The sequence below is a fragment of the Meleagris gallopavo genome, chromosome 3, assembly GCF_000146605.3.
Source record: "Meleagris gallopavo isolate NT-WF06-2002-E0010 breed Aviagen turkey brand Nicholas breeding stock chromosome 3, Turkey_5.1, whole genome shotgun sequence".
In the NCBI taxonomy this organism is placed as follows: Eukaryota; Metazoa; Chordata; class Aves; order Galliformes; family Phasianidae; genus Meleagris; species Meleagris gallopavo.
In genome coordinates, this window is record NC_015013.2 from 11,154,103 (window position 1) to 11,181,424 (window position 27,322).

Below are 27,322 nucleotides of genomic sequence, written 5' to 3' on the forward strand. Positions count from 1 at the left end.
AAAAAAAAAAGACTATCTGAAAAGAAGGTACCCTTGCTAACTAGAAAACTTTAAGAGCTTACTACTATTAAATAATTGCTGTATTTTGAATTGATGTTTTCAGGAGCTTTGGGAAGAAGCTGTGTTCTCAGCCATGAATATTTTCTTAGATGGATGGTGTGGCTCTTTCGTTACTATGTGCTTTCACTGAGATAGATGTGAAAGCAGTTTTGACTAGCTCAAAGAGAAGTCTCTGATCAGCCTACATCTGAGATTTCCCTTAAGGTTGCTAGTGGGAGAGAAATAAGTGGATAAGTGCCTTTTTTTCTTTCTTTTTTTTCTGTCTCTCTTTCTCTCTCCTCAAAAGTGGGTTCTCTGTGTGCAGGAAATAGTCCTTTAGATATCGGGTGTTTGTGTGCATAGAGACAAAAAATATAGCATTTCAGTAATCATCTGCGGAATGTTGTGGGCTGTAGTATTTGAGATGATTGCAATATAACTTAGACTGTCATTTTTATTAGAGGAAGGTGGTATGCAATGTACTTCCTAGGAATATAATTTGTTATTTAGGGTGCAATAATATTGTTTTAGAGGGTGGGAAAGATGGTAATTTTCCACCTTTTTACCAGAAATTCCCAAATGTTTTTAATGCCCTGCTTCTCCTAGACAAATACTTCTGTGTTAAGCTTTCCTTTCCTCCTTCCACCCCCCTTCTTCTCTTATTCATGTGTTTTGACAAACACAAAATGGCTTACAATCCTTAGAGAGCTGTACTCCATCATTAGACTGATGTTTTCTGCCTCTCAGTTTTTATTTATGTGAATCTAAAAATGTCTAGCTCGCCGGCACCCCACACTGTTTCCGGTTTCTCCCATCTTATATGTGCCACGCTGGCTCGTGTGTGCTTTTTCCTTGCACTTTTTGTTTCTTACATGGTACTACAACGTCTTTAATACAGGATGTCTGAACCAACGAGTGCCAACAGAGAGAAGAAACAACCTCCCGTGAATGGGAGAAGAGCCCTCCCATCGAACAACTCCAATGCTGAAGAAAATGATGTCCCTGAAATGGATGCTTTTGGTCTGATACCTCGAGGATTTAATCCAAAAGGTACAGTGTAAAGTTTAAGACATACATCTGGTTTTGCTTCTAACCTTAGAGAGTGGCTTAAAGTCAAGAGTATGTTTTTTCCAGTTTGATTACAATCACAGAGTAACTTTAGGAGGACTTCCTCGAGTCTTTAAATTTGTGGCTGACTGTTCTAGGGCTGGGTTGAAAGCTCCACATTGCAGGGGCAGCAGAGGGGTGTCTCTGAACATCTGGAGTGGGAGAATGCATATATAGATATAGTTTCCTAACCAAAATCATCAAAATTTGTCATTGCCCTCAATAAAAATGATCCTGTTTCTGGTTACTTTTTCCTAACTCTGGACCAGCCCCTTTCCTTGAAGCATCTGGTGGTAAAGCAGGGCAAAACACTGATCTGGGTTAAAAAGAGGCTTTTGGACAGAAGAAGTAGAATAGAAAGTTTAATTTAGTACTTTTTAGTTCCACTTCAGCCTGGCTCATCTGTTGGCTTCAGGCATGGGGTGAAGGGAGCAGAAGCCTCCCCTTTTACTGGCCCTTCTGGTTTATACAGGCTTAAACTGACTGTGAATCTGCCGCAAAATGCTTTTACTAGATGGTCAACTCACTCATAAAAATGGCTGAGAAACTCAATAATTTACCTATGGAAAGTGTTTTAATGTTTTGGTTGGAGAGACAAAATATAATTCTGGGGCTAGTAAAATCAGAATGACTATTTTTGGAATGAATCTGAAAAGCACAGACAAGATTTAGAGGAAAATGGAATTGGATCCTGAATGAGACACCAAGACAGTAATGATTTGGGTTTTTTTGCCTAAGATCAACAACAAAACCTGCTGCATGTAGCAACTCACAAGAGTGAGATGTGATAATACTTAGTACGGAACTTTTCATCTGGGGTTGAAAGAGTGCTTAATAAATGTGGACAAGCATTAACTGCTTCATTTTACACAGTAGAAAACAAGCAAGGAGATTTTCAGTGACAAGCTCAGAGTCCTGTTGGAAATCGTTATTTCTGTAATCTTAATCATCTGCTTTGCCCATGTCCTCCCCTTTTATTACACACATATTGCTTTAAAAAGCATTTCTTTAAAAAAGCAAACCAACTGGAATGTTAAGATGGTAGGAACTTTGCTTTAACTTTTTCAGACAACCCCGTAGCTCTAGAAAAAATATGAGTGTTTAAATTGTCAAAGGTAGTGTAATACAGGTCCTGACTATGTATATTTTCAAATTCAGTACGCCTGCAGAAGTTGGAGATATGTAAGGGTGCAGGATACCTTGGAAGGAATGCAGTCTGTAGCTAAAATGCATCAGTTCCTGAAGGAAGATTCCTATCAGCCTGTGGGGAGACCTCATTGCAGCCTTCCAGTACCTAAAGGTAGCCTACGAACAGGAGGGGAGCCAACTCTTTACAAGGGTAGATAATAGCAGGACAGGGGGAAATGGTTTTAAGTTGAGGGAGGGAAGATTTAGGTTTGATATCAGGAGGAAGTTCTTTACCAAGAGAGTGGTGAGGTGCTGGAACAGGTTACTCAGAGAGGTTGTGGATGTCCCCTCCCTGGGGCCCTGGGCAGCCTGGTCTAGTATTAAGTATGGAGGTTGGTGGCCCTACATGCAGCAAGGGAGTTGGAGCTCTACGATCCTTGAGGTCCCTTCCAACCCAAGACATTCTATGATTCTATGAAGTGCTTAGTATTAGGCTCTGAATGAATGTGGTGCTGGTAGACAAGATCATCTCTGTTTTCTGAAGTGTAATGGGAACGGGAATGTGAGATCAAATGAGTTGAGGCAGAAGGCTGCCTCATAAGGTGATGCTGCAGATGAGAAAACAGCCCTTGTCCAAAGCAGCAGTTTGTGTGGCCATAGGATCAACTTGACTATGGGACTGGTATGGCTGAAAAATAAATTTAAGTATTACAGCAAAACTGTTATTGTACAGTTGGATCAGCTCTGCTATGCAGTTCTGCTCTGCAATGCTTGTAGCAATAACAAGCAAGGGTGACCTAGGTGGAGGAAAGGGAAGGGACTGTAGCAGCATTCCTGCCTCCGTGCACATCAGTTGTGATTTAAGCCTGTAACACCAGCTGATGTATATGTGTTCCCTGGACACTGTTTTGGGGTAGGATGTTTAAATCGCCTGTCAGAGAATGTTAAATGTATACAGCCAAATACTTTCCACACACAACTCAGATTGGCATTTGTGTTTGGAAGCTGAGCCTACCAAGAACAATTGCACCACTGGGGTTGAAGTGACAGCCTGCAGGCAGAGCAGGAGCAGCAGGGTACTGCAGGGTGAACACATCTTTGCCATGGACTTCTTGCACCACCTTCTTCCTCTTCTCCTTCACACTTCCATACTTCTGGGTTGTCCAAGCCTTTTGTAATGGTTTGCGTATTTCACTTCCACATCAACCTGAAAAAAAGCAGGCCAATGCTTTTATCCCTGCCTGTCCAACTATGGTGTTTTCTAACTCTGGGGTAGGACGGGATATTTGCTGTAAACATCTAAATGTTGGTGTCTTCATCCATGTCAGATATTAACCAACACAGAGCTAGCCCAGCTAGAGGTAAGAATACAGTTCTTCCCAACAAGCAGTGAGTGTCTCTTCCAAGGTATCTTTCTCAGCTCCACTGGCTGCAGCAAGCAGATCTCACTGGCCATAAGACGTTACATGTCTGGCTCACAACATTTAGATGCCTAATTTAAAGGACTTTGTCTTGAGCTGAATCCTGCCCTTGTTCTGTGCAGTGTAGGTGTCTACAGCTGAGCTACTCACCCTCCTTTCCCTTGACAGCCAATAGAGAGAAATAGGCATTTTTAGGGTGTGATTCATTTGACCTATTTTAGCTACTACTCTAGGATGAGGTAAACTCTGTGCTGAACGAGCTCTCTGCTGACACCCACTTCAACTGCATTGAATCACAACCACGTTAAAATTGGTGGAGACCGCAGGGACAGCTGCCTCCTGGTCAGCTGGCTGCCTGCTGCAGGCTGCTTGCTGCAGGCTTCCTTGGCGAGAAACCTGTGTCTCTTTGTTCACCTGTGCTGTGTCCTCCCTGTGGCTCTTCCTAGCCAGCTCATCTCCCCACACTGAGTTATAAGTGGGCCTGACGCATGCAGACAGCTCGGTGGGAGGATGCGGCCTTGGGGCTCCGCAGCCTGCAGGCTGCCCACATGCCCTCCTTTGCTAAGTGTGGGGACTGCCAGGGAATCGTGCATCCCCTGTTGGCAGAGAAACCATCACCTCCTACTGCTTGGTCTGTAACCCGGAATCCTTTCTCTCTTGTCCTCCAAGAAAACCTGATGATTGCTGGATATTTTTGGAATTGAAAAGCAGCACAAGATTATGCTCATTTATTTATTTCCAACCAAGGTTAACGTAGAATCATAGGCTTGTAGAATGGCTTGGGTTGGAAGGGACCTTAAAGACCACACAGTTCCAACCTCTTGCTGTAGGCAGGGCTGCCACCACCAGCTGAGGCTGCCCAGGGCCCCATCCAGCCTGGCCTTGAGAGTCCAGGGACGGTGCACTACAGCTTCTCTGGGCAGCTGCACCACTGCCTCACTGCCTTCTGAGTAAAGAACTTCATCCTATCATCAATTTCCACATTACAAAGGCTTTAAGAAAACATGAATCTGCTAGCTCTTGCACAGGAAACCTACCTGCACTAAATTGTGGATGAGGCTGTGACAAACCATCACATAGATCTGACTTCAAAGGAGACCCCTGATGTCCACCCATCCCTCACAAACAGACAAGCAGCAATGTGTGCAGCGCTTGGACCCTTCCTTTTGATTACTTCACCCTACCCTGTTGAAGATGTTTGTGTATCCTGTTACCCTGCTCACTTTTGTCCTCTCTAATTACCATTACTGTAATTAGCACAGGCTCAGTCACAGGTCATCTTCATCTGACAAGCTCAAAGAAGTTCATTTTAACACTGAGAGCAAAATGTGTTGTGTGCAGATGTGTATGATTGTGTTTTGACAGGAGCCTTGTAAAGTCCTGGGAAAAAAATGAAGCAAAAGCTGAACTGACACCACAGGGTGGCTGAGCTTTGTAGTTCCTTGAAGGGGTTAACTTGCAAAGAAAGGGCAGGGTCTCTTGCCTTTTGTTTCAGAGCATGAGATGAAAACACAACAAATGTTCAAAGGATTTTTATGCCTCCCTGAAAGCAGGGAGAAGCTGAGTCAAACTTACTGATGGTTAGATCTCTCACAGAGCTGTGATGTACAGCTTTTACATGGGATGTTTCTAGCCTAAGAGAGATTGGGAAAGAAAACAGCAGAGGCTATCCCATGCTCTCTTTTTTGAGTCCTCCAGGAAATTTCTGCTTTGCGTAATTTAATTATGACCTTTGTCAGCATTCTTGTGAGTGAATGTGGGTAAGTTTTGCAAGGAGGGAAGTGAAAACGCTCCCTATTTCATAGAGGCACATTGAGAAATGATTTCTGAGCAAAAAGCATTTGAAGTTTCACACGAGATCCATCTCTATAACTCCAGCCTACACTAAGGCCAGTGGGGATCTACAGAAGTTATTCCAGAAGCCTGGAGAAGTGAGCACAGAGTTACAACAACATTGCCATGGAGTTTTACCTTGCCCAGAGCCTTCTTGCCTGCTGTGGCTTCCTGCCTGCAGGAAAAAGCTGCCTGCAGAGCTGTGTTCTGAGGTTCTGTGCACTGGGCTGTGTTTAGCTGCCAGTGACTTGACTATCCAACTCATATGCTGAGTGCATCACTCGTGCTCACAGTATACTCAGCAGCAGGCCAAATGAGCCACCATGTGAGGACACACAGCTCCGCCAGCTGCTGGAAGTGTGCTCCTCTTCCTGCCAGGCATGAGTTTGGCTCTGTATTTGTCACTATAAAATGCAGAAATTGGCTGGTTTCTGTCAGCACCTGGAACTGCAAGCTGAGAGCTGCAAATCAAGCTTTACTTCTCTGTCTCTCTCCTCGTGGCAATAATGGTCCTCCTGGCAGAATTTTCATGATTATCTGTCCAAGCATGAAGGAGAAAGAATGATGTTTGGTTCACTTCTGTATGATTGCTCACTGTTAGAAGGAACTGGCTGTGAAGCTGCTGGGTACAGCTTCAATGTGTACAGGGACGGAGCTGTTGTGTGCGAAGGCTTCCACTGTGCAGTTTCTCAGCATGGTAGTCACATAGCTGGTGGTGACTGCAAGTGCCTTTGGCTATCCCAGTGCCACCGCACGCTGGTCATGAGCTGAGCAAGCCAAATTCTGACAGCTATAACCCTTTAGATTGCCCAGATTTGAAGGGAGTGAGGCGTTTGCTTGTGCATGTTATAGATACCCACTGCTATTTGACTATGACTTTATACTGTAATTACATACTATAATGTCATATTGAGTTTTCATAAAAGATACTAATAGCAGTGGAGGTGTTCTGAGAAGCTGAGTCTAGACATGTACAATACACCAAAGCCTTATTTAATACAGGCATCCAAGCTCTCAGCTGAAAGCAAGATCATTAAAGCCTCTCAGGCTCTGCAGCACTTGGTAGCAGTCGTGCTTTACAAACATTAACGTATGTACTTAAGCATCAAAAAATCCCTGCGAATATGCATTTTACATGGAGCCACAGCTGTCAAAGACCCACTGATTTTGCCCAGACCTGCAGAAAACTGATGCAAAAGGATGGATAGAACACAGCTCTTCCTGGCAGCATTCAGCTTTCCACCCATTAGAACCTGCCCTTTCTGTCATTGCTTTCACCATTTGTGGGGAACCTTATGTCCTCTGCAAAAGCAGCAAGTAGACAGAGAAGTTTCAGCCCATAAAACCCTGCTTAAGCAGAAAGGTGCTAGCCCCAAACAGGTCCAATACACTCCATTGCATTCCTTGATGGAGCAAAGCTGGAGAAGGGAGGGACAGGGCCTCAAATGCTGATGATGTCGATAATGTGACTGCATTCTGTTCATTGATGTGCCTCTGCAGATTACCTGCGTGTTTTGGATATTCATATGTTCAAAGAACCCAATGAGATCAACAAGCAGCAGCACCACACCGACAAGTACTACAATCCCAAGCTGATAGTGCGTCGAGGACAGCCTTTCCAAATACAGATTGACTTCAGCCGACCCTATGAGCCAGAGAAAGACCAGATCTGGCTGGAGTATTTGATAGGTAAGTGCCAGGCAAAGACTGTGTTTTCTTAGCAAGTAAGGTAGAAAAGTCTGACAAACAGGAGCACGTCACTACTTAATGGCTGGGTCTTTTCCTATTCTCATTGATAAACCATAAACACACGCTTAAACAAAGCCAAAGAAATGGTTTTATAAACCGGATCTGAATCTTTGAGAAAGTCAACAAAATTACTTGTGAGAGAAGGAGAAATACTTGGAGATTTTTATTTAGCAAGAAGCTATACTTTATTGAGCTTTCAAGGTTATTTGTTTCATAGCAAATGGCAAGTACCTATCATTAGTGTTCAGGAGATGAAGGGAGGAGGAGTCCATTGTTTGAGGTGGGAAAGATGACTATCAGCTGAGATAACAAAATGTTGGATACACAAGGGGAAAAAAAATATAAGCAGAGCGGAAGAATAGAAGGCCTTACCACTTTGCAGCCTGTATTTAGAGCCAACCTGGTAAGAAGGGAAAAAAATCAGAGATTTTAGCTTTGGACCAGAAGCTTACTCAGGTTCACAATGAATTTACTGCAGAAAGAGCAGAGAAAGCATTTTTTCTTCTTACTGAGTGATCTTTGCCGGAGACCCAGATCCAAATGTACCTGTTGTCTTACTGACAGTACAGGACTAAAGGAAGGCATGACCTGGATAGAGAAAGGGAAAAGGCTGTGTCTTCTCACTGTGCTCCAAAGATGGCCGTCTATTCATCACAGTTCTGGGAAAGCCCTGATTTCATCTGGAATAATCTGGGAGTTTCTGTGTTAAGACATCAATGTTCTGGCTATAAACTCTCTAAAATAGATTTGAATTGATGTTTGCATTTACTTTCCTTAGAGAAGCGGCTCCAAAATTTGTAACATCGGTTTGTTGTTTTTTTTTTCCCACTGTTGAATTATGATGATGTGGACATTTATTAGATTTGTTGCCTTTTAAAGCTAGATGGGCATTTATCTCTTAAACATATATGCAGAGAAAAGGTTACTGTCTGCACATTTTTTTCCATGAGTCTCTTCTTTCTAATTTAAATTAAGGTTGGAAGGCATGTTATGACAGTCCAGTGAGTGATTGGCTGAACAGCCACAAGTGCCTTTAAAAATTTAATATGCATAAATATCATTAGTTCTTTTGGGATTTAATTAAATTCAAGATTGTTCCCTTAATCTTTATATGTTTAAAACAAACAGCTGTAGCAGAAAAGAAGTGGAAAATGGAGCATTTGTTTTTTTATTGCATTGTGCGCTGTTTGCATTTGTTTTAATCAGTTATTCTATATTGGAAGAAGAAATTTAACACTTCTTTTGATGATGCACAGACCACTTGAGACAAGCTACTTGTTTATTTTCCTGTTACTCTTTCCTAACACACATTTGTCCATGGTTTTTACTTTGAATCTCTAAGCCCAGATAAAAGCCCTTTCATTCTCAACCATGGAAGGAGTAGAGTTAAACACAGCCTGAGCCAGGGGAGATTTTGCAGCAAACTCAGTTCTGAGTGATGATTTTGGAGATAGACTTGGGTGTGTGGTTGTCTTGTCTTCCCCTTCCCATTTTTCACCATTACTGTCCTTTCTGTTAAATGGGAATACTAATGCTGAAGTCTCATATGTAGTGGCTAGAAAACAGCTGAAGGGAGTTCTATACACAGAATAGTATACAGTACTATTGTGCTCTCCTGCTTTCAAATGTCTGCTTCTGCGAGCACCACTGCTCTCTTGCTAGAAGGAATATAGCTCACAGAAGTCCAGCTGGGAACTGAAAAGTTCAGGCTCCTCTTCTAGGAATCAGTTAATACTGGATGCTCCACAATGTTTCTTTTTATGCACATTTGGTGAAAAGAAAGTGCATATATTCTCAGAAGCTAGTAACAAAGCAAAACAAAAACAGTCCACAATGGACGAGGTAATACAGGGAGTTGCAATCACATCACGCAGAGATGATCTGCTTGACTCTTGCTATTCTCATTCTAGCGGCAAGTCCAATATTTGGTGCCCTGAAGGAGAGGAGAATTCTCCTATTTAGCAATGGGTATCAAATGCCAAAGGTTTCAGTGCTGAGCTTGCAGACATTTGTCACAAGAGATGTGGCACATTTACATCCAGTTTTTTTTTAATGTTTGTCTGCCTGAGGAGTGGACATTCATCTCCTGTAATGCAAGGTGCTTGGAAACCCAGTCCAGAAACACTGCCTCTCCAGCAGAGGAAGGAAGCAGGCACCTCCAGGTGGCAGTTTAGCCCTGCTGTCTTAAAAAGGGACAAATTCTCTGCTAGATTTTTTTGTCTTCCTCTGTTGACTCCACTCCATAGTCTAGGCTTTGGCCTTAAGATGACTGAAGACAGGAGAGATGAATCTCACCCTTCGGTACTGTCAAGAAGGAGCTACACCTAAGGCATGGCTCCGACATCAACCGTACAGCAAACACAACCTGATCTCACAGAATCTTTTTGAACAGAAATCACATTGATGCCTGCTGGGAAAGTACTGAGTAGGAGAGTCTGAAGTGATGGATATGATAAAATATTGGCAGACTGCTGCAAAATGACCTTTCCAAGGAGCTCTTTCCTTGCCCAAGCAGTGGATTTCAAACAGTGCAGGAGAACCATAGAGTACCTGGGTTGGAGGGACCTCTGGAGGCCTCATGTCCAAGCCCTTGCTGGAAGTAGGTCTAGTCTGCTCATGCTGCTCAGAGCCGTGACCTTGGAGCAAGTTTTGGATGTTTCCAGGGTAGAAAGATTACCCTGAGCAATGCAAACTAGGCTGTCCATGAGATATGGGATCTTCAGAGTGTTTCAAGTTGCCATAAAGTATAAAGAAAGTTTTGGGAGGGACAGCTAGATTGTGTCCCAGGTAATTTGGCTGAGAAAACTCAAATTCTCTCTTTGCAGGGCTGTGCCTGCAGTGAGGGCTCTTTATACAAAGCTGTTTAGAAATGATTAGTCCCCAGCACTGGAAATTTCTCAGCATTGATGTTAATCCAACACAGAATTTTTATCCATTGAAGATTAATTTTGCTCCATTATCTTCCTGCTACAATGATAATGTCCAGATCTTTTGTGTATGTAGAGCTATACTATTTCCTTTACTCCCTGAAATTTAGTTTTACATCTCTTTTTTGTTCCTGGTTTTCTTCTTTTGAATCATTAAAAAGATGATCAGTGAAACATATAGAGACTGCTTAATCCTTCTAATTGATAATGAATCAAGGATACCTGGGATAAATGGTTCTCGTGTCATGTGAAGTTTGGTCTCAAACACTCACAAAGCATTCAACATTCTTTTTTTTTTTTAAATCTACAGTCCATTTGAGACTATTCACACACAGCCTACAGTCCATGGGATAAATTATATATATATAGTAGAAAAAAATAATTCTATACATACATACATATATATATATACACATTTATGTAAATAAGTGTAGAATTATTTTATAAGTATATATATATATACCCGTATAGAATTATTTTACTTCAATCTCTTGAAGGTCATTTTGAAGTCCTTCTGGGATCATTCCTTATGACTAAAGTCCTTTTTGCCTTAACAGACTGTTTTCCATAGAGTAATCATTGGCGAAAATGGCTGGAGTGCTAATGTGAATTATTATAATTCAATTCCTCACATAATTCTTCATTAAATTAGAACTGTACATGTCTGCCAAAGTATGGAAAAAAAGTTGAATGTACTGAAAATCTACATGGAAAAATATCCATATATAAAGAGTAGAGGATATTTTTCCTGTTCTTGTGCTGGACTTCAGCCCTTCTTCAGTATCTGTGTTTTGGGAGCTGCTTCATCACCTCATTTATTTCCTTTCTTGCCACCCACTCCCTAGCTTTAAGGAAAAGAAAGGTGAACATCACCTCTTAGGAAAAACTCATTTTAGTGGTGTGAGGATGAGATAAAAGAGCCGTCTGATGTGAAGTTTCAGTTTACTTGCACCCTTGATGAGTCTGGAGGAGCCAATGAATCCTTCACCCACCTGATTCCCCCTGATTACCACCCTCAGGGTGATGGGGGGTAGAGTTTGTGCTGCTGTTGGCTTTCCACTGTCTGAGCTCTCACATCGGGGTGGCCAGCCTGGCATGACTGCTGTAAAGTTGCCACAGTCACTGCTGCACTGGTAGTGATTTCACTCAAAAGCAGACATACGATTAGATAGGCCTTCAATCTTGCTTTTAATAGCAGTTTCCTATACATGGCTGTAAATTCTGGAGTGGTTGATAAGTATATATGGTACATCCTTATTCTAATGATATATTGCCCCACACCCTCATAAATTGTTGACTATTTGTATTTTACTTCAGTGGTTTCATAAATCCATATATATTGGTCTAGTTCTAAATATTATTATGAACCTTTTATTCATTGGCATACTTCTGAAGTGATCATAAATTCCAATCCTTTAGGCTACTATCACCTTTCCACACGTGTGAATGTGTGGGCACCCACTGACCTGCCCTGCTGTACCTCTCAGACCATAAATCATCAGCTTCTGGCCTGAGATGAGAACAAATGTGCACTGCTCCCTTTACTACAGTCTTCCCAGGCCCAGTCCAAACGATGAAAGCAACTAAGAACAAAAAGATGTTAGCCCTGATCCCATATGGCTTATTTTAGTTGACATTAAATTCTAACCTATAGTCAGAAGGGCATTTGAGTATGACTGAATAGCCAGCGGTCTGATGCAGATTGCCTCAGAATCAACAGTGCTCCATCTCCCTGATTAATGAAAAGCTACAAAGAAATGGACAGTTACAGAAACCTATGATGATCTGAGCATGGAGACCAAGCCCACACTGTTTTCCATTTTCTCTGGAAGGTTCCATTTGGAGGAAGAAAGGATAATTTATTAGCCACAGAACACATTTCCTAGAAATTAATTCTAGGGAGAGAAAAGACATGTTTGCCAACTCCTAACAAAGAAAAACAAAACTCTCCACTTGCTGAATAAAGGCATTTGGGTATTTATTCCATTCTGGAATTCCTGCCCAGGTTCTAGAGAAGCAGAGAGAAGGGAGTTCCTCAAGATGCTCCATGAATTCTCTTTCAAAAGGATCTTTATTCTATAGTGCTATAGTGCTCTTCCTTTGCATCACTATAGCAGCATCAAGTGGCATTTAAAATTAGCTGTATTATTTAATGCTTTTAATAGCTAAGGCGCATGACTCAGATGTATGTTTTATGACTGTAAAGTACTCATAATATTCACTCCTGGGACAGAGTGGTCAGATGTTAAGGATTTCTAACTGGAGCTACAAGCAAAAATTATTTAAAGATATTTGGGTTTCCTACATTTCCAAGTTTGTTCTGCAGCACTTCTGAAGGCAATGGGACTAAAGACACTGGGATTTTTAGAAAAAAAATCTTTCTCCTTGCTTGTTTTGTTTGTTTGAGTACAGCTTCTCTCTTTTTCCTTTTCCTTTGTTTTTCTCATTCTATTTTCTTATGTTTTCTATCCCTTTGCCTTCTTTCTCTTCTCTCTCTTTCTTTCTCTCACACACACACACTCGACATCTTTCTCTTCTCCTCCTCTCTTCTCCTCTTACATTCCTTCTTCTTGTTCTTCTTTACAGTGGCTCCAAGCTCCAATTTATTTATCAACCTGTAGCAATTATTATTGTTCCAGGACTAGCATTGAAATAGATTCTCTACCTTTTGTAAGAGTGTATCCAGATAAAACAAATGAACTTATCGGAGAAATTGTTAACCTCACTCTGTATAAAGTATTTCCCAAAGGGCAACAGATTCCTCAACTCTTTAAAAAAAAAAACAATCTTCTAATGAGGGTTCCTAAAAAAGCTATTGAGAAATAGCTTTGCTCACCTCCTTGTCTTTTGAGGCACCCTACTTCCATCAGGAGGGACAAGTACACTGATGTGCATCTTTCAGCCCTTTGCTACCAACTTTTCCCTCCTTGCTTCCTACGGGAAAAGAGCCACTGACTTGCGTAGGGCTTGCACTCATCAGTCCCTCCATGTTGTGCTAACATCGTGGCACTAGCTCACTGATGGCCATCTAAGAGCTATTTAATGCACGCACATGTAAAGCAATATGGCCCCTGGGGATCAAAGGAAATGCTAAACTAGGTGGCTGGGAAGGGAGGAGGAAGAGTGGTTCTTGAGCAAGCCATGATCTCCAGTAAGTGACTAGGAAGTAAGAGCAGCAGGGGGACTTGGCAGACTTGGGGAACTGGGGGAGGAACACTTGTGTTTTGCTGACTGAACTTGCTGTACCTCTCTCTCGCTCTCCCTCTGTTGCTGTAAATCCCTCACGGATGCAGCAGTGTTATCCAGAATTAAACACAACTGATGGGCCCAGGAGCTGACATGCTAAGGAGCTGAGGCATATGTTAAGAATAACTCATTTTGAGTGCATCTGTGTGTAGCCACAGTCTTGTGTTTTAAATAGCTCTTTCTTCTACTGCTGCATAAATAGATTTTGGCGAGTTTTAACAAACACTGCTCTCTTCTTTCTGCACCTATAGAGCGGGTGGGGGGTGGGAAGACTATTGCATACATGCCCATATTCGCACAAGCTTCAGTCATGGTGCATTCACTCACATACTTATTTACTTTTAAAGCCTTGTGATGTAGCACTGAGGAGAAGAGAGCATTGCTTCTTCAATAGTGATTACAGCTATGCTGCTCCACTTCCCATGTGCCTGGAAACCCAGGTGCAGAGCAGAGCTGAGCTGCAACTGAAGTGAATAGAAGCTTTAGGAGCTCAGCTTAGGTAGCTACAGAAACCATGGTGAGATAAGAAAGGAGAGAAAAGAAGTACCAAAGGCCTGTGCACTGTGCTGCAAGAAGAAATCAGAGTGTTTGTACCATTACATTTTCTGTAACAGAGATTTCTATAGAAGCAAAACAGCCTTTTGGCAGTATCGTGGCTCAGTGCCTAGCCCTGCATTGAAGTGCAGAGTGCTGGAGGCTCCTGAAGGAGGGACACTGGTATCTCTTCTGCCCTGCCCTTCCTTGAAGGCAGGACATCATCAGCTACCATTTAGTACTAGAACTCTTCTGAGATGTAACAAGAGCCTATAAAAAAAAGACTCTATCTATGCCTGATGGTATCAGTGCAGTGGCCTCCAAGCTTTCTGAATTCTCATCTGTCTGCTGTTAGAGGAGATGGGGACATCCCAACAGCATGTAATGCAGCAACTTTGTCTTTCAGAGATAAATTTGCTGTGAAATGTCCTCATGTGAGGGCCAGAGCCTCCTACACCCAAAGCACATGTGAGCACTGGGGAATGAAGCAGCCACAGAGAACTGGCTGCGTATCATTGCTCAGGCTGCCAGCTCCCAGAGCAAATCAGAGCATGAGGGATGCTGAGCCAGCTGATGCTGCTGGCAGAAACGCCTTCCTGTCAGCATAAAAAGAATTTATCTTCACTACGTGATCCTGGTCCTGATATGCACCAAACACACCCTCCTGCCTCTCTGCATGTTGAGTTAGCACAAGAGGTCCTGCAGAGAGTGCTCTGCCAGGAGTTCACAGGCTTTTGGTAATGAGTTTTTAGATAACATTGAATCTTATTCCTTAGAGACTCTCACCTGGAATGTGCAATCACCATTGCGCATTATCCCTTCTGAGAAAGAGCTGACAACTCAGATATCCCAATTATGAGCCAAAGTTGGCCATACTTTTCCACTGCAGCCAGAAATGTGTGCTCAAGATGCAGATAGATTCAAACGGCCAAGCCATCTTGAGAAGACATCCCTACAGTGTTGATAAACAAAGTATTGAATCTATGTAGGGATGCTTTTGCCAGCAACCTTAGCATGTGATGCCAAGTACACTCAGCTTCATAGTGCTCTAGTATCAAGGCACCAGATGTGTGTATATGAGACTAGTGTGGTTGGTGCTGTCAGGTGCCTGGATGTGTGATTACAAATCAGCTCTACAAGCTCCTGTCAGAAGCAACAATTCTCCTGCTCTTCCATTTGCATTTTGGTATTCATTTCAGAAAATGAAGGAAGTTGTCCTCTCTTCAAAGAAAATGTTTGAAATTCTTCACTGTGCTTTTGAGAGCCCTGACCATCATCCCTGCCTTCCTCCTGGATTTGAGACTTATGCAACTGTTAGCGAGCAGACAAATCCTGCCTGCCAAATCATGTTTGCTTGTATATTCTGTTTATAGCATCTGCAAATTATCCTGACTTCTAGGATATTCCTTCCGTGGCATCCTTGCTAAGTCTACAGGAATGCAGGCAGTATCCCATGCAGGACAGTACAGTGGCCTCTGTCTTTCTGCATGCAGCTGTGGGGACTGGCATGGACGCTGAGCTGAAAGGATGTTGCTTACTTCTCAGTAGCAGCTACAGGTGCTCCATTGTCAAGCAGCAGATAGATATCTTGTGGCTTTGCATGCAAGAGGACCTTTGTTGTTTTGAAGGGTAAATGGGATTTTACACGTTGAGTCTTCAAATACCAGAGATATAGTACCTTGCTAAGCCTGGTAAGAGGTGCAGGTTTCCATAAAGGTGCATTGCAGAGACCCCATGGCTTCTTTGGGAACCTTTATTGTTCTTATGGGCAGACTCACTGCAGAGGAGTTCTTCAGTTTCCTGATTTCCAGCACACATAAGATATGGTCATGTAGGAACAGAGCCACAGTGCAGTGTGTTCTGTCCCTGATAGGCTCCTATAGCAGGCAACTCTCAGTGAAAGTGACAGCATCAGTTCCTAAGTACGTGAAAATACTAATCTTTCTCTCCCTCCTTGTTGAAAGAGATGAGGAAAATATTGAAATAAAAGTTGTACTTGTTAGTGGTTTTAAAGGGTATCAGCTCAATTACTTGGTTTGCTCTGCAGCTTTGTTTGCATGAACTGCTTAAAAAACCCACGACAGCTATTCCAAAACTAGAAACAAAGCATCTACTGTGGAGGCAAGCTGGGTCATACCCAGTTCTGCTACAAAGAACCAGAATGTGTTCAGCTCTCAGATCACAATTGTTAGCAGAGGAAATATCTCATCTGCTACCTCTATAGGATCTTCTCTGTAGACAGTCTTTCCTTTGAAGACTTATTTTTGAAGTGTCCAGTGCTTTATCTTCTGCTGTTTTCTATTGATTTTACTCTCTTATTTCAGTCCGCCTTTCTTCTGTAGGCCTCTTCTTTCAGTTGTATCCCTTGCTGATCTGAAGGGGTTTCATAGGTTAGAGCATCCCTGGCCTTTAGGGAAACTGGGCTATTTATGTGCACTGAAAATTTGCAAGATGGAAGTTTTTGTGTTCTGAATAATCTGTTGGATGAAGCTCAGTCATTCCAATTACGTTAGAAACACGGGGGTCATGGCAGATCACAAGCTTCATATTCAAAGTTAGAGTTGCCCTTTCCCAGAATGTGACAGTGTTCAGATCTGGGTCTATCTCTGCTTCAGCTGTATAAAAATAAACAAACAGGAAAATCAGTGCCCTTGTGCATTACATTTTTAAGCTCTAAAATAGTAGGAATGAAAAATAGAGAAGTCTGTCTCTCCCTCTGTGCTTTCCTTACTGTACCGGTGAATGAGAATAAAATTTTAAACCTAAAATCTGAAATGAAAAATAGACTTGAGAATGACATAAGGAACTCAGCCTTCTCGCGAGCATCTTTTTTATCTATGCCACTGGTTGGATTCCAGTTATAATTTGACTCTACCTCAGGCTCAAAGGGTATAATCCTTCCCATCTATCTTGAATTCTAGCAGTGTACATGTTTACATTTAGTTTGTCTGTCTAGATGCTTTTTATACTTAACAGAGTAAAACCAGTTTCTTTGGGTCATGATTTGTCTTACTATAAGGCAGTACTTTGAAAGTTTGTCATACTTTGGGGCCCACTGCTTGCACAGAACATTTAGCTACACAGCCAAGCTATGTTCATCCAGACTCTGGGTATCCAGAGTTGGTTCCCACACCATCTACAAGGTTCTTGGGGAGTATCCATTGCATGGGCTGCCTGCTGGGAAGTGGTATATGCCCTTCTGTGGCAGCAGCACCAGCAATCAAGTACTGTGGAAAGCTCTACAGAAGGCAGGTGGTTCCTGCCCACTAACATTTGCCGTCTTTGTTGGAAATACACAGAGGGACAGAAGACTGTTGGGAAATGAAGAGATACTAAAGCTAAACGAACCACATCATGGAGTTATCCCCTTCTTTCCCCAGGTCGCCACCCACAACCAAACAAAGGCACCTACATCCCGATCCTCATAGGTGATGTGCTGAAACCTGGAGAGTGGGGAGCCAAGATTACCCACAAGGAGAACAGCTCCATTCGCCTGTCCATCATGTCCTCTGCTACCTGCATTATTGGGAAGTTTCGCCTTTACGTTGCCATCAGGACTCCCTATGGCATCATCAGAACACACAGGAACTCAGCAACTGACACTTACATATTGTTCAACCCCTGGTGCCAACGTAAGTAGTTTCTTATCAGTGTCAAAGACTCACAGTTTCTCCACTGGGCTGATTGGTTTGTGAGAGGCTGTAGTCCAGGAAAAGGAACTTGTGCCAAGGTGGTTGAAGGTCAGTCTGTATGAATACAGAAAGGATATGGTTACATTTACCTAATTGCCCACGGCTAAATATCACACTCTTAGGGGTGCCCTGTGAGGGGGCTACAGGGGCACTCTGTAGTTTCATGAGGCTGAGTTTGTGTTTACCAACATAGTTGGCATGGCACTGCTCCATTTTTGGTATTAAATATATCCCAGGGCTTTGCTCTGGTTTTAATAATTATCAGTGTGAACCTTCTGCCTGCCGACATGTTCCTTAAACAGATAAATCAGTACAGGCATGTTTTTTTTTCCCAGGATTTGGTGTGGGGTAGGATGTAGTGGCACCCCATTCACAACAGTTGAACTACATTGCTGGTTGCCACATTTTAGGATGGAGCATTTGCAACCCAAAGGCCTGCTAAAACTCAATGGAAGCTGCTGTCCTGCACAAGTTGGATGCACTCGGTCTGCTGCAACATGATTGGTGGCACATTGCTGTTACACAGGATTTGACCTTATAACTTACCCTTAGCAGTGACTAATTACCAGCAACTTTGTCCTCTTTGAGGAACAGAACATTTTGCAAATTAGCCCTTTTTGTAATCCAGTGCGTTAAAGAACTTTTGTTTTTAAATCTCCTTGGACCAAGGTAAAATCAGCCCTTCTGCTGACAGAACTGCTCTTTTACCCAATGAACTCAAAGTGTGGTTTTAAGGAGAAGGCAAGGAGGACTGGTGAGGCTAGGTTCACCAGCCTTCTGACAGGCTTTAGCACCGTGTCTCAGCTTGTGATGCTTGTAAGGCTTCATATCTGGCACACGTACTGCTATATATTTAGGTCACCAGCTAACTATATATCCTCCTGCCATCCTTCCATCATCCTTCAATTTTTTACCAGAGTATTTTCATCAAATAACCCCATACCAAGTAAGGGCCATCTTACCATGTGATGAGTAAGTTTAGCATTATTAATAGAGCCCATTATTCAGCCACACTACTGTCAGTACATAGAGTGATTTGTGCTGACTTCATTACTTACCCCTGGTCCAAGGGAATATAAGCAATGATTAGCTTATGCATTATTTAGGAAGATATATGTTAATGCTGAGTAAAGTGGAGTTAGTTAAGCAGGAATGGGAGGGAAGGGCAGGGCCCAAGGCCTCACAACATCATGAGGGAGTTTTGAAAGCAATGTAGAGTTGCATTAGAGACACATAGTCAGTTTATTCTGGGAGTAAGAAGAGTGGGTAACAGAAAGTGAGGGATCATTGGCAAAGCTAAATGAACTAATGTGACACCCTGGTGAGCAGACAAAGCCTCTCAGTGTTTTTAAAGGCAACATCAACATGCGCCAGTTCCAGCTCAGGAGGTGTGATTCTCCACCCCAAGGCAGAGAATCCTTTGGGTGGAGTCCTGGTTTCTCAACAGCAGCTTGTTAGCCAGCACAGTGACTATGCCGTGGCTCAGCATCTCTTTAGACAGGGAAAAACCACAGAGGAAAATCTTAAGTCACCTCATAACAAGCATGCAGCCAGCTGGGGCTGAGGGCAGTCATAAAATGTAGAAAAAATGTGGTGGGGGGAGATTGGCTGCCGCAGCATGTGTGATGGGGACCACAGAAGCTGATTTGAGGCATGAGGTGAGCAGTAAGAAGGGGAAAATCAATCCCTCATTCACATCTCCCACTCATATCTCTGTGTCCACGACACATGGGTGCTTTGCACTCACTTCCTGAGCTGAATGGGGTCAAAAGCCAGCAAAACAAAATCCACAGTGTGGGAGCTCAGGTGTAGAGCTCAGGACATGCAGCAGCATCTGTCAAGAGGGCTAACAGAGATGTCTACTGCAAGAAGGCAAAAGAAAGACTCAGAGCAGCAAGGGTCTGCTGTGGGGGTCACCCCCAGAACACCATGTCCTTGTCCCCAGCTTACGTGTCCAGGTGTGCCACAATGGCTTCAAGTCCTGGCCCTTGCTAACTATTGTAGCTTTCGTTTTTTGTGCGCTTCATTTGGATGGGGATTTGCTTTCTTTCCCTCCTAAGCAGTTTGGACTAATTAGTTCCTGTGTCTGCCTTTTCCCCTTTGAGTTAGAAGAGCAAGGGCAGTGTTTCTCCATGCCTTGTCCTCCGGCTGGGAAAGTTTGTGCAGTGGAATGACAAAAGGGTATAAAAACTCAGGCAGTTAAACTGCACAGAAAACAATAGTTTGAAAATCTCCTGGACTTGTTTGCTGGGTTAATAGCTAAGAAGCAGAGTCTGAGTAAAAAGCCTCATTAAAAAGAGAGAAGGCTGGGGAATGAATGAATGGGGATTGTTATCACAGGGAGCAGAGTACAAGCTCCATCAGTGTCTAGTGCAGCTACCCAACTCATCATTTTAGAGAAACATCAATGTGTCTGTATGAGTTTTTCTTTAAGACAGAGGCATTTATGCCCTTTCTTGTTACTTCTTTTTTCACTGTAGTTCAGTTTTGACATAATTTCCCAGGTTGAGATGTGTTTTTTTTCTACTGTTTCAGAGCAAGTCTGCATGCTTTACCAGTTAAGCTACAGAGCAGATTCTTTGCTTCCAAAATCATCAGATGCTTTTATATGGTTAAGGCTTATCACCAAGAATACTTTACAGATGCAGATGTGGGGCCTGATCTTGCAAAATGATATGCATCTGCCCCAAACATTTTGGAATTCAGCAAGCAAATGGATTGGCATTTCAGATACTCAGGTGAAATTTGCATTAATTAATAAGCAAAGTAAAGCCTGCAAGGATAGGCAACATCCTCTCTTCAGCCAGCTGACATAACAGGGAAAAACAGACATGCTCTTGGGCACACAGGGCCCTCTTCAGTTCTGAAACAGGAGATACAAATGGCAAGTCATTAAGGATAACTTATTTGAGTCTAACTTGACTCTTAGCAATATCAGACTACATGAAAGTGGAGAATGGCTCCTTTGATCTAGGTACTGTGAGTTCCTCTTTCCAAGGAGGTGCTGAGCCAGCGACATTCTGCTTGGGAGCACTCGATGCCTATCAGGAAAAGACTTTGCATGTCTCTTGTGGCCCTCCTAGGTGGAGATGCATAGTGTGTCTGTAAGTTGCAGACTCGTGGGCTGAGGATTATGTTTCATTCACAGAAGCTTTCTGCAAAGTGTTTTAGATTAGAGCAGTTAAATATGTTGCGGTTTTAGTGACTCAGTTGACTCTGCTACCCATGTCCTTCAAACATCTTGTTATAGTTTGAGGATTAGTAGCATGTGGTTGTCTTTGGACATCTCTAATAGCACAGAATCATGGAATCATTAAGGTTGGAAAAGACCATTAACATCATCTAGTCTAACTGTTTACCCGTCACCATCCATCACCAACATGCCCACTATACTGTCTCTAAAATGTTAAATGTGATCAGGCATTCTAGTTTGACTCAGTAACATTTTCTGTTGTTTGTAGCCATATATTAAATTTTATTTGGTCTTCTACCATAGATTCCAAAAATTCACAAATTCAGAGCTTCATAACTCTGATAATTCACAGAGACAAGAACCAGCCATTGCACAGCATCATCCTGAGTGGAGTGGACTTTGTAGATACCTGTTTTAGCTCTCGCTGCAATGTGTGCAGTGGTGTTCTCCTCCCAGCAAGAGCTTGTCCAGGTTCCCATGCTAAAGGGAGGCCAGCTCTTGAATGCAAACCACCTTCATCCATCGGCTGGTTCTGCTGTGCTCAGCTGTCACTGTGTGCAGGAGGACATGATATTTCCAGCTACAGTGGCTGCTCTGCTGGGGCAGGGGTTTCCCAGGTGCATCAGTAGCAAGGAGGGGCCTCTCATGGCTATTCACTTTCCTAAAGGGACATAGCTTCTCTGTACTTCTTACCTCTTATATAAGGAGCTTTTTTCACACAGAAGGTGGTGATGCACTGGAACAGGTTGTCCAAGGAGGTTGTGGATGCCCCATCCCTGGTCTGCTGGTCAGCCACCCTGCATGTAGCAGGGTGGTTGAAACTAGATTATCATTATTGTCCTTTTCAACCCACACCATTCTATGATTTCATGATTGCATGAGCTTGTGTACAGTAGAATTTCTCACCTGCACTACTGTCCTCACACGGAGTGTATTTTCACCTTATCTATCTTCAAACAAAGAAGCATAGAGGATTATTTGCTTCTTTGTAGCACTGCTAGAGTCTTAGTAATTTCCCAGGATAAAAGAAGTAAGTAGAAAAACCTTAAACTGCTAGAGAAAAAGAACAAACAAGCCTGGTGCTTTTTCTTGGAATTCTTCTGTTTGTCAGATGTGAAATTCTGCTTGCACCAAATAATTAGGAGTTGTACTATGTAGAGCACGCTTAGCATCAAAGTAGTCACAAATGCCTCGTATTTTCTTCTAAACAGTTCTCAAGGGTAGTGAGAGCTGTCAAAAATCAAAGCAGGTGGCTTTTATGTGGAACACAGAGGCCGTTTTACTTTATCAAAAAATAGAAATAATTTAAAATAATTGGCAGAGAAGTTAATCAATTTTCATCTGATTTAGCAAAGATCACGCAGTCTTGAAATAATGTAAGCATCTCAATTGATACCAACGAGATCAATATTGATATTTATAATCCCTGAAAGAAAACAACAGCTGTCAAGAAGGCATGTGCACATGCTCTGCTGAATGCATAAGTGTACTGAAGCAGGTGTGTGTTGTACTCCTTGAAATGCATTCTCTGTACTATTTGTATACACGTGCTTCAATAAAACCCAGAGCTCAGTGAGTCAATACATGTACTTGCTCCATAAGCAAATCAGGCACATCCATCCTAATGACACAGAGCCTTGTGTGATTTGCAACATCCACAACATTTTTGATGGGATGTTGTACAGAACTTGCTTAGAGCTGGGAGATGGACCTCAAGAAAGTCATGTAATACAGTGCTTCCAAAGTATGCATGTCACTGCTGGCATAAATGACTGTAGCCTTTGGATCCACTGTCAGGTCTTAACACTCTTTCTGTCACCTGGTAGCCTCTCATTGTAAATTCATGATCTTCTGCTTTGTGCCTGGGTGCAGACTGACTAGGTTGTAGGTAGTGCCAGGCTTATGAACAGCCCTTGTTACAACCCTGCCTTCAGAGGCCAGGTATGGAGCACCATGCCTTTACACAGAGAGAGCCTTAGACCTGCCTGCCTCAGGGAAAACCAGGCAAAACCTGCTGCTTTTCCATCTGCTCTGATTCTGATGTAGTTTGCCGAGCCTGTACAGCAACCCTGTCAAAAGCACAATGGAAAGCACTGATCTCTTCAAATGCAAAAAAACCTTCTTACATCCAATACCTGCTTCCATATCATTCCTTGAACACCAATGTGAAGCTCTTGATGTTATATATCTATACATAATCCCTTCTGTATATATGTGGATATAAATACATCTGCATGAAAATAAAAATTCCAACAGCGTCAGGTGTACAGACTGGCAAAACTCTTCACTTGAAGTCAGTGTGAGTTTTGCCATTGATTTTTCAGATTTCAGCTGTTTTCAGCTGAATTGCAGTTTTGTGGGTAAATGGAGAAGCTCTTGAAAATGAGTTTTAGAAGGAAGTACAAATCTGATTTGAATTTCAACAAAATACAACAAATCAATAGGTTTTTAAAGTGAAATAATCCCATAGTAACTTGTAGTAAGATGCAGAAGAAAGCCTCTATGACAGTGATAAGTGGCAGTTTTGCATTTGTTCATATCACACATTCACAGGTTACTGCTTCTCTTTAATTTGTTATCTGGTGCCATATTACTGATTTCCTCAAATTAATTAATTCCCAAATCATTACATGTTAAGTGGCACCTCTTAGTCACAAAATATCATTATTGGCACAGGAAATAAATCATCACAGAATTTCCCATCCATTTCATGTCTACCCATGAACATCTGAATAGCTTCATGTAGTTCAGGGTTATTTATATATATTAACTATGGATTATTTAAATATGTGAATCCTCTTTGCAGGATGAGAATCCACTTATATTCTTTTGACAGATATTAGGCGAATCTAGGATGTATGTTTAATATATGTTTTGATGAAGATGTCTTCCAAATACTTTGTTTTCATTTGGACAAACTAAGAGACCTGGGGCTGTTTGGCCTGTAGAAGAGAAGACTAAAGAGGGATCTTACCAGTGCTGATAAATATTTGAATGGTAGTGTCAAATGGATGGAACAAGGCTCTTTTCAGTAATGCCCACTGGCAGGACTAAGGGCAGCGGGTACAAACTGGAACACAGGAAGTTCCATATGAACATGAGAAAGAACTTCTTTACTTTGAGGGTGACAGAGCACTGGAACAGGCTGCATACAGAGGTTGTGGAGTCTCAGTCCTTGAAGATATTCAAAACCCGCCTGAACACTTTCCCATGCAACCTACTGTGGGGAACTGCTTTAGCAGGGAGATTGAACTTGATGATCTCCAGAGGTCCCTTCCATCCCTTATGATTCTGTGGTTCTGCGTTATTTTGTGATTTCATACTGGCTGGTCAGTCAAGCTACATGGTGGAGGAACACTGCAGTCAATAACTTATGTATGGAAAAAGCAATCAAACTCTTCTGTTAATACACTATAAAAGCTGTATTCCAATTTTTGTAACGTGCTACAGATTTTTTCTTTAGATCTCTTGACTTAATCTGTTTTCTGTTAATATTAATAGGCTAGAAATTGTTCTTTGATCTGTTTGTACAGATGCAGAATTGCATCATGGTGCCCCAAGTTTTAAATTAGTGGTACACAGTAATCATAAAGCTCTTCATAAGATGTGACATTTTAATCATAGTTTTCAGATCTTGAGAAAACAGGCAGGATTTGTCAGCGTTTTTGCATCTTTCATGATTTTAAGTTGTGTATCATATTTCTAACTGGGGTCACTATCTCCTTACGTTTGTATTCTGTTGAAGCAAGTGATGTTTTGTTTGATGGGCGATGGACACATCTCATCAAATATGGCTGTAGTGTATGCTAATTATTTTTATCTGCTCGATATAAAATCTAAGTGGTGATGTTAATGTTTGTTTGGATAAATTGATACAGTGGATGCTGTGTACCTGGATGACGAGAAGGAAAGGGAAGAATATGTCCTGAATGATGTTGGTATTGTTTTCCATGGAGACATCAATGAAGTGAAATTAAGAAGCTGGAGTTACGGTCAGGTGAGCTATTTGGACCTTCTCTGACTGCTCCCAGTAGGACAGCAAATGAATTTAATCGACAGCAGACTGTGGTTGAGACTGTGGGCTCAGGAGTGCATTATTGGTCTCTACTTCAGAATCACAAGGGGCTATAGTTTTTTAAAATTGTATGAAGTGGGTATATACCTAATCCAGAAAAGCAACGTTATAATAGCTAGTATTTAAAGATCTTGTTTTAGGGGCACATTTCAGATACTAAGAGGCTTCCTGTTGAAAGCTATAATCATTAGCTGAGGTTTTCACTATGCAGCAGCGTTTCTGCTGCTGTGATACAGCTGCTTTAGGATCAGACTGATTTGGTGAAAGACAAGAAGTTTATTTATTTAGCAAGAGGTTGTATTCCCTTTTGACTCTTCCTTTCAGTTCTAGCAACTTGGTGGAAGTAATTCTCGTTTTTCCAGGAGTCAGCTTTTCTTAGGGTTCCTATTACAAACTAAGGTTTGGTCCCAGAGTTTTAAATTTCCTTACCACACTGACAAAGGGGGGAACTTCTCCCTTTGATGTCTGGACTTGACAACTTCAGCCTCCGAAGATGTGGAAAGCACAGTGCTGGCTGGCTGGTGCGTGGTAGTGATATGCCTTCAGTGTTATCAACCCCTTACTGCTTACCTGTTTTATCTCAATCTATTTGTATCACAAGACAGCCTGAAAGTCCCCGAGGGATGAAAGAGTTAAGTTGTTGTGTGAGAATGGGAAAAAAGCATTCAATAGCAACATCAAAATTAGCAAAGCTAACTCTGACTGTCACTCAGGGGTATTCCAATGGGCAGCTACTGGACGTGGCTCACCTTACATCCTGGTTTTTCACATCAGCACCACTAAGAAAGTATTATATATATATATATATAAGAAGTACTTCCTTCATGCCACAGTGAGGGATCCATTCAGCACTCAGTGCACATCCCTAGCACAGCCTTGCAGAAGGGACCCTCTTGTTTTGCTTTCTCTCCCTCAGCTGAAGACTACCTCAAAGCTTAAGCTGGCTGGATTGCCACTGTGCTTGCACTAGAGAGCTCTTTGAACTCACATCGCTCTTGCTTCCTCATTTAAGGATGCAATTCCGTTCTTTCTCCCACAGCAGTGCTGCTTTAGGTAGCTCCTGCCTTTGCACCTTTCCTCTGGTTGTCTCAGCGCTGTTGTTTGTGGCGTTTGAAAGAGATCCCGTCTAAGCTAAAAATAATCCTTAAATAAGGTGAGGGCGAAGCAATTCCATAAACTGAGGGTGCTTCTGAGAGCGATAGGAAGAACCAGATCCTGAGGCCAAAAGCTGGGTGTGCATTTAAGTTGACCAAAAATGCCCCCTCCTGGCCCTTCCTTCCCCCTGCAAGTGTTTATACAGCCGTGCAGTGAATCAGACCAGAGAGCTGACCTAGCTGAACAAGCAGCTCCTTTCTTTTCTTTTTCCTTTGGGTTGTTATTCAGGCGTGCTCTGCTCCTAGATTTGGGATTCACTCTGTGACAGATGTAGGGGAGGGAGAGAAGGGAACGAGTGGCTGGAAATGGAAGATGTTGCTTCAACCAGCTGCTGGATTTATATCCTAAGATGCTGAATTTATGGACTATAGTGGTTTGGCCTGAGGTACTTATGTTCTGCAAATCCAGCACCTTCCTGACACAAACACCAGCCTCCCTTGAGAAACTGCATTATTTATTTGGTTTTGCTAGGAGGCAGCTCTGTTTGGGAGGTTAGAGCTCTTCCACGTCCCTTCATCATATGCTTTTCCTTTCGCTGTTGTCTGGCACTGGAGAGCTTGATTTCCACCCTGGGTAGTGGCGCACATTTTGTTGCCTATGTGACAGCTTAATGTGGCAAGTGCATCAAAGCCAAGAGTCCCAGAGCCCATCATTATTTTTGCGAGGGTGAAATGGACATCTTACATCTAAACATAATGGAGAAATATTCTTCTGGTTCAGAGTGGTAAAGGATATGGTTTTCCTGATGCTACCTTACCAATTCCCAGCCATTAAAACATGAGCTTTCCGTATTTTTAGCAATCTTTTATGTTAAAACTAGGAGCATTGACAGCTGAAAGCTTTAACTGAGGTTGTAAATTAAAAAGGAACATGCAGTTCAAAAGTGGATTATTAGTGGAAGATCATTTTCACAGCTGCCCTCTTTAATGAGCAGCATCAACTTGGGAGGAGGAGAGGCAAGAAAAATGGACCCAGGAAGAAAATACAACAGACCACTTGAAACACGGCTGTAATGACTGAGGATTCAGGATGAGAATTTCCTTGTAACATGACTGTGATTCCTTTCTTCTAAGGGTGTGCAAATTGCCAGTCACTCAGAAAAGCCCAAGGGAGATTGAGGAGAAATTCTGCTTTAGAAGAAATCTGGGCACATAGGAACTCTCCAGCTGAGAAATATTGGAAGCTATATTGGTGCTATATTGATCTTTTAACTCTGCCTTTTT

General features: G+C 42.3%; 1 protein-coding gene across 5 annotated transcripts in view; it reads left to right on the forward strand.

Annotated features, from left to right (window-relative positions):
* The window catches only part of F13A1 (coagulation factor XIII A chain), a 123,271-nt gene that overhangs the window by 65,124 nt on the left and 30,825 nt on the right, over positions 1-27,322 (forward strand). For 4 of the 5 annotated variants that reach the window (XM_010708396.3, XM_031552759.1, XM_010708397.3 and 1 more), the window contains 4 exons: positions 938-1,089; positions 7,029-7,217; positions 17,365-17,616; positions 24,748-24,866. In XM_010708396.3, the coding sequence (XP_010706698.1) occupies positions 939-1,089; positions 7,029-7,217; positions 17,365-17,616; positions 24,748-24,866 (711 nt within the window). In that variant the 5' untranslated portion in view covers position 938. Of the gene's footprint in view, positions 1-6; positions 28-937; positions 1,090-7,028; positions 7,218-17,364; positions 17,617-24,747; positions 24,867-27,322 lie in introns of those variants that run through there. The other variant, XM_010708399.3, reaches the window with a different exon arrangement.